The sequence below is a fragment of the Rhea pennata genome, chromosome 1, assembly GCF_028389875.1.
Source record: "Rhea pennata isolate bPtePen1 chromosome 1, bPtePen1.pri, whole genome shotgun sequence".
Lineage (NCBI taxonomy): Eukaryota > Metazoa > Chordata > Aves > Rheiformes > Rheidae > Rhea > Rhea pennata.
The window spans coordinates 2,642,609-2,656,285 of NC_084663.1; the positions used below are offsets into that span (position 1 = coordinate 2,642,609).

The window sequence follows — 13,677 nt, forward strand, 5'->3', positions numbered from 1 at the left end:
ACTAGAATTACAGAATATACACATGCTGTTTGAATCTTCCATTTGATGCTTCATTACCCGAATAGATTTCATATCTGAACGGGTGTGGAGTTGGACTAACCTAGAGGGATACCTCTGTTTTATATTAGGGTTTGCAACACCGAGAACGGAAAGAACTTGAAAAGGTGACAGTTCACCCGTGTTAATCCTGACGACTCTGCAGTACGGCTACGAACCATAAACCGATTTCTGCAGGAGTTCCGGGACCGCAGCACACGGTTTTATCGAACCTCACTTTAGCTGACTGCATAGCTTCAGGAATTTGAGCGTTCTACACCAAAATTGCAACAGGAGGTGAAGGTCATGGGGAGCCACGCGTCTTTCCCTTAGACTTCAGACTTCTCTCGCTCCTCTTTTCCTGGCCAGACTAGGTGCAGAACCAAAGTAACTCTGTGTACGAAGCCGGTAGCTTGACCTCAGGTGGTTGGTCTGCATCTGTTGGCTCATTTGTGAGCGTGGATAAGGTCCAGGCCAGCTGGGACCTCTGCCTTTGAAAAGCTTCACCCCAGCTACCAACCGCAGCACGACCGTTTCTCACGTCGAATTAGGGACAGGGCTGTCCAGGAGCTTCTTTCTGTCCTGGCTGATAGGGCAGCATGGCTCAAACGAACAGCCGTCCCGTTAGGTTTAAGCGCAACGCGGCTTTCTGATGGAGCTTTATGCACGACGCACATCACTTTTCAGACCGCGGGGTGTGTGCGCAAAACTCCAAAACAGTTTTTATTTATTTGTCTTTCAGACATCCTGCTTATTCTATCAAGATTTTGGGAAGGTTTAAAGGCACAGGAAAAATTCATGAAAGGAAGGAAAAAAAAGAAACTCTTCATTTTGTTTATCTCACTGACTTGATTGATGTTTTAAAATGATATTGTACTCTCAATAGCTATTGCCTTCAACTCAAAGAACTTAGCTACGTTACTTCAGAGATCATGTTTCTACCATTGTAAAGCACTTGACGGTAGGTAATTACAACACATTATCAAAATAACTCGAATACTGCATATACTGCATTACAAATGACAACCAGCAATTAAATCCATTATCGCCCTTCATCAAACTAAGCAGAGAAAAACACTTAGCTATTGGCCTGGGCGTATCCAAAACTGAGAATAAATCCCCATTTTACTTCCTCCAACAATAGCCCTCGCTCCTTGACAACTTCTATTTATTTTTGAATATGGAGGAGGTGCCAAGCGTTTTCTTCGGGAAGCTATTTGGGAACAGATCCCTTCCCGCTGCGTCGCCAAAACCGAGCGTTTCGCACGGCTGAAGCGGAAGCCCCAACCCTTCACGTGGCAACACGCGCGCCGAGCTACATGCTAAATGCTTCTGGTTAGGGCACAGAGAAGGGATCAGCTGGGACCGCAGCAGCTGAGCCTTGAGGTTGGATGAGTTGTTTCATTAGCGGGGCCGGAGCATATGGGCAATGGGTTTGGCACCTCTCACATGGAAGAAAGATTGACCTGGATGAAGGAGGAACAAAAAATAACGCCAAATACTCAAAGCGTCTTGAGGGATTGGGAAGAATGCTGTCTGGGAAGGAGATAAAGCAATAATTTATGATAGAGGCAGAAGAACATTGCACAAATAGGACATGTGTGAGGGAGAGAGAGAAATACCCACATTAAGAAACTATAGCAACTAACAACCTAGTTGTTCTTCGCAAATAACTAATTCTTATCAAGGCCTTACTTTTTAACAGCAATTTTGCTTTTGATTCAGATTAACGATTTGCGCCCAGGCTGACCTCGGAGTGAATGCCTTTCGTTAAAAATCAATTACGCCGTCTGCACCAAAGGGGATGATTTTTGCAACGAGGAATGAATTGCAGTGACAAACCGCACGTTCCTGTACAATGCCGTGAAAAACGAACCCAGGCTGAAGGCTCTTCTCCACCTTTTGTGAGGATAAAGCAAAATAGGATGGTTGTATTTCGTCCCTCCAGTGTTACAAAGCGCAGAGAATTGAAACTTTCCTACTCGGTGCAGCAGTTTTGATTTTCTGTGCTGTGATTTATCTACCGCCCGGACATCGACGAGGCCACGGTTCTCTCCAATTGCCGTCGCTCATCTTCATCAGAAAGCAGATAGGTGATTTTTTTTTTTTCCTCTGAGCTCCGGCGATCTATTAGAAGAGAACCAAATCTGACACTTGGCTGAATCTCACTCTGTTCTCATCATATTTAGTGTTATTTCTAGAAGGCCTCAGTGCTTCCTTTCCATTCAGAACGGTTACGGAGGTGCAAGACCAGGTATCCCAAAACCAACTAACAAGCAATTTCTGAGGGATCTACATGTGCTTCAGCAATGGCATTAAACCTTGCGAAGTGTAAGCATTTAGATTTTTTATTTTTTATATATACTTTGAAAACACTCTCTTACTGCAGAGATAATGGGATTACTGAAAAGAGTCATGAGAAATGATTACAGCCACTGAGAGCCTCAGTCTGTATCTGATCACCGTTGCATTTTACAGCTTATGCAGCACCACTAACCCTTCCTTTCTCTGCCATCTTTTTACTCCGTAAGAAGCCCTTGGAGGCAGCCAATATAAAGTCTTAATAAAAAGATGTGCTTTCCCGTTCCCAGGCATTACTGCATCATTTAGGGGCCAAGGTGCCACCATTCCATTAGTTTTAAGTGCTATTACAGGGATTGGCTCTTAAGTCACTATGAAGATTGAAAAAGCAAAGCTTTTAGCTTCCTCTATTTTGTCACATTTGTTTCAGTGTTTCCATGGGAAGAAAACAAAAAAGCAGAAACCCGCCAACCTGAAGCTGCAAATAGAACGAAGGCAATGCCCTTAAGAGGTCCTATTTAGCTCCTGAAACCTCGAGCTGCCGCCATCACGAGCAAGAATTAAAGGTCCATTTCTTCCACAAATTCAACTGCAGTGATATTTCACTATCCAGATTTTCTCTGGGAACAGAACCATTTACCAGCGTCCAAATACTCTAATTAACCTCCACAGCATTTAGAAAAGCTGTGATTCACTGGGGTCTGCTTTGCTAGAAACACAACTTTGGACTCTCCCAATCATGCCCTACCCCTGAAAGCAGAAGCACTTCACCAGCGATAAAAACCTCTACCACAAACCAGCAACCTAGACAGCACTGTTAGCTGATGGGGTTCTTCCTCTACAGATGATAAACTACTCAAATCATACATGGAGTAAGTGTTATCGACAGTTTAGAGACAAGGAAGCGGAGACCAAGCTGCTGAAATGGTGTCAGCTATGGACTCGGACTGCTTCCATTTGGTCCTATCAGCTCCAGAAGGGATGAGGCTGAGCCAGCTCTGGGCTAAGACGCTCCCTAGCATCTTCTCCAGATCTCAGCCATGGTCTCAAGAAAGACCAACCTGGAAAGATTTCAAGGAATTCAAGAAAAATAAAAAAAAAATATAAAAAAAGAAAGAAAGAAAGAAAAAGCAAAAAACTCCATAACTAACTCCAAGGTGGGGCTCAGTGACGTCTGCTGCTCAGTAGAACAAGTTCTAGAGCTGCTCAAGGCTGTAAAAAGGTCCTGCCACAGCCTTGCTTGTGCATGTTGTTACTTCATCCAAAAGCCAGGTCCTTGCATCCCCCTAATAAGGGGGGAAATAACGCCGGCAGGCTGCTTTAGGGGTGAGGAAACATCTCCAACTAACACGTACTGAACTTTTTCCAATAGTGGAAAACGCATGAAGACACTTAAATTGCATACAAATAAACTCAGAACATTTAAGGAATTAGGAGTAAGACTCCGAGGGATGAAAATCACGAACTCGCAAAATCGTGAATTTGTTCAGAACTGCATTTTTAAAATGCAAAGCAAATGAACAATACTTTAAGTTGCAAATAAAAATGTTAAATACTGAGGTATAGTCTGAATTAAGTCATTGGTATGTAACTTTTAGTTCAGTGAACTTCTCTTTCTTTCCTATTCAGCCCTTCCTGACTCTATTTCAAATGTCAAAACTGAAGGATAAGGAAGGAAAAGAGCTTGTTTAAAGCTTGTTTGCTTAGAAAACATAAGAGGACAGGGAAGAGGAATTAATTGCCTTTCCCTGCTGCTTTTTTCAGTTTAAAGCTTGACACTATTTGATTTTGTTGAGGGTTGCACCTCAAATCACTAGCTCAAAAAATTTCTTAAAATAGGACAATAATGAAAATATTATAATAAAAATAAACATAAATATGCAAAATAATATAATAATTTAAAAAGTCAGCTGAACGAGACTAAGTTACCACATTACCGTTCAGCATTTGAAGCCGATGGATTTTGCTGTATTTTGCACAGTGCTGCATGAGCTGTTCAGCGTTTACAGGTACAATCAGAGCCCAACAGTGATTTATCTGCCCCTCGTGGCAACATTTATCTGGTGCCCCCGAAACCACTCCCGCGGTGCCACAGTGCTCCAGGAGCCAGACAAAAGGAGCTACAGAAGTGGTATGACACCACATGTAATAACTGCTAATTGAGCTGGTATTTCCAAAGCCTGGCACCCAAAGTAATAACAAAAAGAAAAGGAAAAAAAAAGAGAGAGAGAGAGAGACCAAAGGGTCTTGCATTGTAATTTCCTATGAACAAAACTCAGCAGAATGCAAAAAAATGCAGTTTAATGGTGAGGCTACTTCAACAGCAGTATTTTTAGCTCTGTCCAACAAACAGTAAAGATGGTAATAACTGAAATACGCATTTGAGATTTTTTTAAAAACCTCGCTCTTTGAAACTGAAGACTGGAACGGCACACTTTGGAAATTCCATTTTTTCTTGTTACTGTCTCAGGGGGGATCAAAATCCACCTTTGTGCTCTATTTGGGAGGACAGCTGTAAAATGCTGGACTCTCCCCAGATTGCAAAATTTTAAATTGCACATACAGAGGTTTTCAATAGTTTTGCAAAAACCAAGCAAGAATAGTCTAGCTAAACACGAAGCAGAGAGCTCTGACGTGAGCAACCAAGCCCTAAGAGAACTTCAGTTCTCTACCAAGGGGAACCATCACAGGACCTTCACACTACAAGTAACATTTACTACTCACTACATCTCTTCCTTGGAATTCCCCTATTATATTCAGAATCTTAATAAAACCCTCACTAACAATATTTTCTTAATGTTTTCCTTATACACACGAAGAACCTAGAATCTGTCAGGTTCTTCCCCTTCTCCACCACAAGGAAAGCAATGGAGGAGCCTCTTCTCTTTCTGCCAGCTATGCCTTGTATGAGTGCTTTTTTTGTTGCTTTGCTCATCTTTTTTTTTTTTCTTTTTTGCAGCAACAGCAGATTAGCACCTACTGTATTTTAAATGAAAACTGGTGACACTTAAACAAATTTTAGCTCCTGTGAGAATTCATCTCCCCATGCCATGACTCCTGTGTGGAAGAACCTCACCTTGCACTTGGACAGTTTCATAGCGTCCCATCAGCAGAGGCATTAAAAGTAGATCTCAGCGTGCAATTCAGGTTCCTAAAATATTCCAAGATTTAGCCCTTCTGCACTTAAATGAACGGATCCACTCTCCTCTTCCAGCTTCACTAAATACTTTTTCCCCTGTCAAGTTTGCAAGTGGTAGAGAGGTGAAAGAAAGGAAAGAATAAAGAAAATCTGTACACATGTATGTATGCAACACACATTTCAATCATATTTAACCACTAATATCATGCATTTAACACCTACAAATTTCAGTGGAATAGTCCAAACAAGAGATTTATACACAATCGCAGAGGGGAGAAAAAATGATGATTCTTGGCTCCTGCTTCTCCTGTACCAGCTCTTTACCTTCGGTCTCAGCTGCAATGTGCTAAAACGACCTTCTGATAACGAAGGACGGTTACTCACCACTTCTAATCAAATTCTTGCACCTATCCTGTTAACAAGGCACCATTGGGTGATTTATAATTCGCAGTCAATCTGAGCTCACGCAAGGGAAGACTCAAGTTCCCTTCGAGATAAGCTGTGCGTTTCACAAGCCCTGGCTCACCTTGCAGGTCCCCGGTAGGATAATCTGATCCGATCCATTCGTCCGTCCGGGTAAAGCACTCGCAAGCAGATCGGTTGGTCACTGCTACCGCCTGCTCGGCTGTTACGGAGAGCTGAGTGCATTAAAGAAAAAATAACTCCTTCTCCTAGGTCCGTTTTTAATTTTGCCAAACAAATCTGCAGATGATGCATGAGCACTTACAGAAAATATTTTAAGTTAGCATCTAGCTAATATTAGAATCTTGCAAGGGCGTGCTAGCTAATACACACAGTTTTACCTGGAAACAGAGTTAGAGTTAAAAAATGAAGAAAGTCAAGGAATTTCAGATATACTGAATTCTCTTCAGGAAAAGCAGACACTTATATTTCTAAAAATGCACCTTTTTAGGCCTGGAAAACATGCTAGTAGAGCTGTCTTTAGAGGCATCGACTAGTTCGCTGATGGTTAAGAAAGCACTCTTAGTAAGGGCGCTTGGTCCAATGAAATACCCAAGGCTACTACCAGGTCTTGAACAAAAGCCACTAACCGAATTTCCTCAAATTTATCCTTTTCCTTCTCACAAGCGCTCCAAAGATTTGCTGGCATCTGTAAAACCCATGGAAGGGCAGCTTCCACATCTTAATCATCACCACCACCTACAAAAAAATCAGAATACTCGTAAAAGTAATTCCATGTTTCTAGCGGGTACTTGGAACAGATAGGTTTATAACTGTGAACATGTGACTTTTAACCTCAGCTATTAACAAGAACTCATACCAAAAGCTATGAATTTTGTTAAGAGGAATGAGAGCAAAAGCAGGAGGAGTTTCAGAGAGCTAGACTAGCAGTGCATCCAAGGACAACCTATGGAGAGAAGTAGAATATGAAAAGCTGTATATCAGAAAAAATAAATCAGCTCTACCTAAGTACCTATGTGGCCTTAAGAGTCTCTAAAAAATCAATGCAGGAAAATAAAACCCGTTGGTAGAAAGATCTACTACATGCTCACTACTACAACTCAACATAGGTCAACTGCAGAAGGACAGGGAGCCACCGTGTCTCCTCCACTAAAGATAGGAGGATATTCTACGGCTTATGACATCTCAGATATTTGCTCCAGTTTGTCAATACTTCTCAGATTTTTTTGGACCCTTGCATAGCACAGGGAATATGGCGTTGTCATTGCTATTGCCAGGTTTGAGCTTAGTAATAGAAGACCTTGTCATGCCTTGTCTTGGCCTGAGCTAATCTGAACAATGCTGTTGAAGAGCCAGCTGATAAACGTTTGTTTTGAGCTTAAGCTTGGCTTTATGCAATTGTGTTTTTAATCCAAAATTTATACCACACATGGCAAAGACATAACAAGATTTAAGTGATCCTTGCAGAAAGAAATATCTGCGGACTGTCAACAGACAGTGTATCAAAATGACAAGCAGACTCAAGAACAAGAAAGGTCTACCATCAAAGTCCAACTCAGTCCCTGTTAAAACTGCATGCAACATCTGAAACGCTTCATTTTCTACTACAGTAGCATGTCTCTTAGATCACAAGTTGGCTGGTCTGCTTAGGTCTCCTACAGAGAGACAGCCTGCAAGAAAGTATATTGCTGAAAACACTCAACAAGCTAGAGAAGTCAGAGAGAGCCCTCTTCCAGTCCAACATCAGCTTCTCCAGTAGGAGAAAATCCCATGATTATTCACACCACAGTACAAAATCAGCAGGTTCTGCATGTTTCTGAACTCAGATTTGCTGCCTCTCTTTGGGCGCAAGGCAGCAGAACAGATCTGCGCCAGGACGGCTGGTGCCTCTTGAGATCTGCTGTTGGTACACTACTCTTGGGCACATCCAATCGAGCGCGGTCTCTTTGAAAGGCATAAACAAATCCCTGAAAACTCATACAATTAAACTGTCGTAAATCTCTACTTACAACATAATAAAAATAGTGTTCAGCAATATGCGGGCGACTTCAATAGTACTCCATGAGAATGCGAGTTAAGTCCTAGAGAAGAACTTACATGATGCTCCCATTAAGAAATCAACTAAAACTCCTTTTTTTTTTTTTTCTTTTGCTCAATGAACACAGCACCACTGAGAAATGATTGTTATGGAATTGAATTAAGGCTGTTCCCATCCATCCGGTCTAAGTCTCTGCAAACGCCAACACTGCTACATTCCTTCAGCTTGCATTTCACCTGGAGGAGAGGCAGAGCTGGGGAGATGCAAAACCTGCGCCGGGCTGTCGCTTCCCCGCACGGATGAAGCACGTTTGAAAACTCACGACTCGACTGACGGGCTGAAGCGCGTTCGCCAGCAGACAACATAAAATCAACGCACTGCGTGTTAGGCGGGGTTTGCTGGAGAGGAGGTTTTGCTCGCGTGGCAGGTGGGGGCCGAGGGGCTGCTTTATTTTCCGTCACAGCAAATGAACAGCCTTACCTTCGGGTTTGTATAAACTGTCATCTTTGCAAGAAACATTCACTCCCGCTGTTGACAGGTAGAAAGTACTAAACGGCACCGGCGAGGGACTCGTCACCCAAGCATCTTCCAAACGCTCATTAAACCAGCGGGAGGAAGACGCAGTAGGCGGTTGCCAAATTGCTCCCAGCAGATTTTGTTGCGATAGAGGCCAAGTGAAGGAAGGGGCCAGGGTCCGAAAAGCTGCGGCGAGCGCCCGTGGCGCGCAGGAAGGAGCGGTAACGAACGCGGGCTAAAAGATGGGGACACGGAGGGGGCCGGTGGCAAGGCAAGGAGAACCAAACGCCCTTCGCCGTGACGGGAGCCGCCGGGGGCCCCTGCAGGAGCAAGGTTTGGATCAACTCCGTGATACGTTTTTCCGCTCTCTTTGAACATAAGGCTTAAGGTTGAGACTTAAGAAACCAAAGACTTCGATGGTAAGACTTAAGAAATAACATTCCTGGAATACAGACGGGTATATATTTAAGGGGTCACTAACGTTAAAACTTGGCAAATAATGGTTTCCTGTGTACACAATAACAGCTCAGACTTAAATCTGATTTTAACTTAACCTCTTATCCTCTGAATATTTTTCAATCTGAAGTATAAATTTTAAACAGTCAATAACATTTTAAAAAGCTCCATCTCCTCGCTTGAGTTGGTTTAATTAACTTCTCTAAAACCAAACGTTTTCAGTTGGATTTCAAAAAGCTAAGAACAATAGCTCGCACCTTTTTATTTGGGCCATAACATGGTTTGACTTCTTCCATCTCTTCAATAATACTGTACTGCCCTTTGGCAGACAAAATTCCATATTGTACCATCTAACGTGCTGCAAATACGCTACATATGAAGAAAAGCTAATCTGATTTGCACACTCCTTTTGCTTCCAAAATATTACTTTCTGTATGTTAAATATTAATTTTACAGCACAGAACTACATGATATTACAGCGTAATTTAAAAACAAATTGCTTATCAGAGCTGCACCAATACTATACTAATAAAAGGGCTTATCAGGGCGGTAGAGCTTCTTGATTACAGCCACGGGTTTGTGTCAGTTAGAGGCACGCATTTGCGAGCTCTTTCTGAAGAGGAGAGTTTGGCCTCGTGAAGACCAAAGGATTTGGCTGCTCTATTGCAATCGAGCGCCCGGATCCTTTTAGCGACTTTGTTGAGCCCTCGCAACATTTTAAACATCCAAAGAGGATTTAAATTCGCCATGCAGCACCCTTCAGCTTGGCAGAGCCAGGATTAAATAGAGGCTTGATGTGATTATTTGTTTTCTTTTCTGCTCTCTCCTGCGGCCCTTTTAATTGCGGCTTGATCCTAACGAAGCGCGGCCGGTATGCACGAGCGGATCCCTTCGCACCCTTCACCCCCGCAGAGCCAAAGCGCCTTTTTCGAATACCAGCTGAAACAAAGAAACGAGAACCAACCTCCCCGCCGCAGCGCCGCCGAGCAAGCGTCACGGCAAGCATCGCCCGGGGCTCCGGCGCAAGCCGCGCGGCCCGGCGCCTTCCCGCGGCAAGCGGCCGCGGACGAAGGAGGCGATACGTAATTAAGGGAGATCTATTCCTCATCAGTTTGTAAATGCAATTAGTTTTCCTGGGGGTACCTTTCCAGGAAAAAACCCACCCACCTTCCAAAAAGCCGTCGTTCGCTTAACTGCGTGCGCGATGTAGTAAAGATTTATTAATTGCAGCTTTAAATGCGACTCTGATAAGTAACTAAGGAAAAATGGTACCTTCCGCCTAAGCCAGTTCTCCCTTAAGTACGTTCACAAACACTGCTGCTAAAAGCCAGCTGACAGATACTCGCTCTTGTTGCTTCTGGAGGTCTGCAGAGTTGATAGCGTTAAAGGACAAACTTCATTTTCTTTGTTTTCGTACACCGTTACCAAAATTGCTTTGTTGGACGCGCTCGGGAAAGCCCTAAAGTCAAGTCCGTCTCTGAATTAACTCTTATTACTGGCGATACTGGGGCTAACGTAGGAGTCCCCGAAAGCCTGCTGACCCCAGGTTCTGTGTCCACACTGCATCTCGAGATGGAAATAACAGAACAAAAGATCAACCTTCCAGAGCCCAGGATGTAGGCAATAAATAAACAAACAAATAAACAAACTATTGCAAGTAAACTGTTAACTCTGATTTTGCAACCCTCTGGTGCAATAGAGGATGACACGTTTGAGACCAGTGGTCCAAAAAGAGATAAATTCATGCTGATGAACACGAGCCAGTCTGCTTGCGACCCTCCGCAGAGCATCACTGTGCTGAATTACATTTGAAAGCCACCACTAAATACGATGCTCAGGTTTTAAACGATCATAACAGTCTCGGGTTTGGCAATGACCCGGATAGCTTAATACTTCCAGAAGCATTCAAGTTTCCAATAAAATCAGCTAGCCCGTACAGCGCTAAAACTTCTCCGCCAACATATTTACATGGAGTTGACCAAAAAACTGGGGGGGAAAAACCCTTCTAAATAAAATACTGATCATGTTGAATTCAAGAGAGATTAATGCTCAGCCTCTACGTGCAACATTGACGTAAGATGACTGAGACGAGCCCTGCCAACAAATGGAAAATAAAGCAAGTGAGAACTTCATACCTCTGCAGCAGCTGCTTCCCAGAGGGCTCCACGCTTCAGGCAATAAAGGCTAGAAAAGGGGGTTAAAGATCCAACCGAAAAGCAATGTGGACATCAGAGGACATGCTAGAAAATATCTTAAATGCTAAAATTTTACAAAAACCACCGTATTCAGCATTTTCCCACCACGGCCAGCATCGTACAGGTAATTTGAGCAAGAGCCAGTAGGTTAGGCCATTTGCTGATAGGACACATCGCTGCTTTTGGCTCCCGGCATCAACATGATTCCCTGCAGGGATCTTTTCTTTTTTGCTTTTTTTTTTCAGCCCCAAAGAAACACAGCCCAGTGAGGATCCCGCAAACCGGTCCCACTCCGACTAGGACAGCACTGATTTACAGCAGCGGCAAAAATGCTTTCAGATGCAGGCCAAAGTTTAGGATTACGACAGCCAGGACTCTTGCAAAACATTAAAGGGGGGCAAGCCAGGTCATAAAAGACTTTCTTTCTCTTCAAGCCGTTATTGATGGTAGGAGGGAAGGATGTAAGCAAGTTAAGATAGCTGGTGTAAAAAATACATGGTACTCAGATGTCTTCATCTTGACGCAATGACTTTTTATGAAACAAATGATTTGCACTGCCTACCTTCCAAGCTGGTAATGAAACTCAAGTGTTTGTGAAAACTGCTGTTTAAAACAGTACCCGTGTCTGACTCTGACGGGAAAAGGAGGAAGGAAAAAAGAACAAAGTAGGAAAGTGAACAGAGAGAACGGAAGTATTTTCACCAATCCTTAAATCAATATAAAGCATCTCATTAATAAAAATAACAGCAACCCCATAGCCCATCTGTTTACATCTGCCTGTAAAGTCATTAAAGATGAATAGACCGACGTGCGTATCACAGGATTACCTTGTATAGCATACTGCATCCTAACCACCCTCCTCCTCTTCTCATAATAAAATGGCAGAAATCTATAAACTATGCTCTGGCAAGTTAATATTTTTGCAATTTTATTTTCAAAGTAATTATTATCTTACTTCATTAAACGAGCAGTGAAACTTCCTTCCAAAACCAATGCAGCTTATACATTCGTTTTCAACATTGCTTTCATTTTAAAATAGATTGGGGATAAAACAAAACGTGGTTACGAAATTAAGCAATTTATTCTGGGCATCATGCAATACATGAAGGGCGTATGGTGTACATAGCCTTTTTGCAAAGAAGTATCTGAGAGAACAAGACAAATCTTAATATGCCCCGACAACACATGCTCTAGTTACTCAAATCCCTGGTATAATGACTTCAGAAAGTTAACTTTGATGAATGAACTGGCAGATGGGCGAAGAGCAAGATCACTGAGATGAATGTCTTGGTGAGAGAAAAATTCAAGCAGTCCTTGGTGACCTGTGAATTTGTACCTTTTCAATAACCGGCACGGCACGTTTGATGAGGGACTTGATTTGCTGTCCAAAACCCATACTTGTTTACCAGAAAACTTACCCTGCCGTTCATAAAGCATCTTTCTGACTTTTTCTATAATGGACTGTTAACAACAACTAATTCGTGACAGACAGCAACTGAACTTTTCCCACCTTGGGTCAATAATAAATTGCATCGTTCAAGGAAGAGGGGTCAGGTAGGCAAGCAGTCCCACCTGGGGCGCTAGCGAGTTTTGAAAAAGATGAGACGAGCACCCATGGCAGGCTCTGCTAATGATTTGTTTTTATGCACGTGAAGAGCAATTTTACAGCAAGACTAAAAATACAGGCGCGCACACACCCTGCTATGAGATGCTATCTCAGAAGCAGCAATGAACCCACTAATAAAGTAGGTTACTTCCAATTATTTGCATTTAGAGAAATATGGAAGAAGCCTTACCTGAGCAGCGGATGAAAGATGATTGTAATATTTCTGGCTCCTGGTTTGCAGACGAACTTGGATCCGCCGCCTTCAATTAAATTATCATCTGGTCCTCCTTGAAAAGAATATAAAACAAACTGTCTAATAAAACTTGAACATCCATTGATTTTTAGATAATAAGTGATAATTAAACATTTCAGTTGTCTGTAAATGCTTCATTCTTGGTGAAAGATCAGTAATTAACCTGAAGATATAACCCTTGTCCTCTTGCTGCTCCAAGGAAGCTTTCCTAATGTAGCAGGAACATTATAGATAATATTTATGCTACTTTAGGTTCCTCTTTCCATAGTCTGCAACAATATTGCGGAAAGACTGATTAAGCAGATTAAGTGAAGACCTCCTAGGGTACAGGACCTAGTTCAGGTTGCAGAAGATTTTTTTAGTTGAATCAAACAAATTTCTGAATTGGTCCAAGGTTCAGTTTACTACCTATGAAGTGCCAACGTGACACCCACCACACAGATGTGAGATGCCCAGGCATCATTAAGAGACTTGAACTTCACAGTTCTTCAGAGCACCACTCCACCAACAGATGATGACATCCAGCATGACACTAAACTGACTTTAACAGCCCTTGGAAGAGCACAAAACTGAGCCCATGGCTCTTAATTTTCACATGCGCATGCTTAATCATCCTTTCTCAAAAGCCCAAGGATGTCTATTGGACAAACTGAAGGACAAGGTCTTCTCAATGTGGATAATACTTATTTTTACGTACACAATGCTTGGAAAGGG

The 13,677-nt window shown here is 42.6% G+C and overlaps 1 protein-coding gene across 2 annotated transcripts in view; it reads right to left on the minus strand.

The window, feature by feature from the left end:
- The window catches only part of EXOC4 (exocyst complex component 4), a 372,538-nt gene that overhangs the window by 190,869 nt on the left and 167,992 nt on the right, over positions 1-13,677 (minus strand). For both annotated transcript variants that reach the window (XM_062580328.1, XM_062580320.1), the window contains exon 10: positions 12,901-12,997. In XM_062580328.1, coding sequence (XP_062436312.1) covers positions 12,901-12,997 — 97 coding nt within the window. The remainder of the gene's footprint in view (positions 1-12,900; positions 12,998-13,677) is intronic.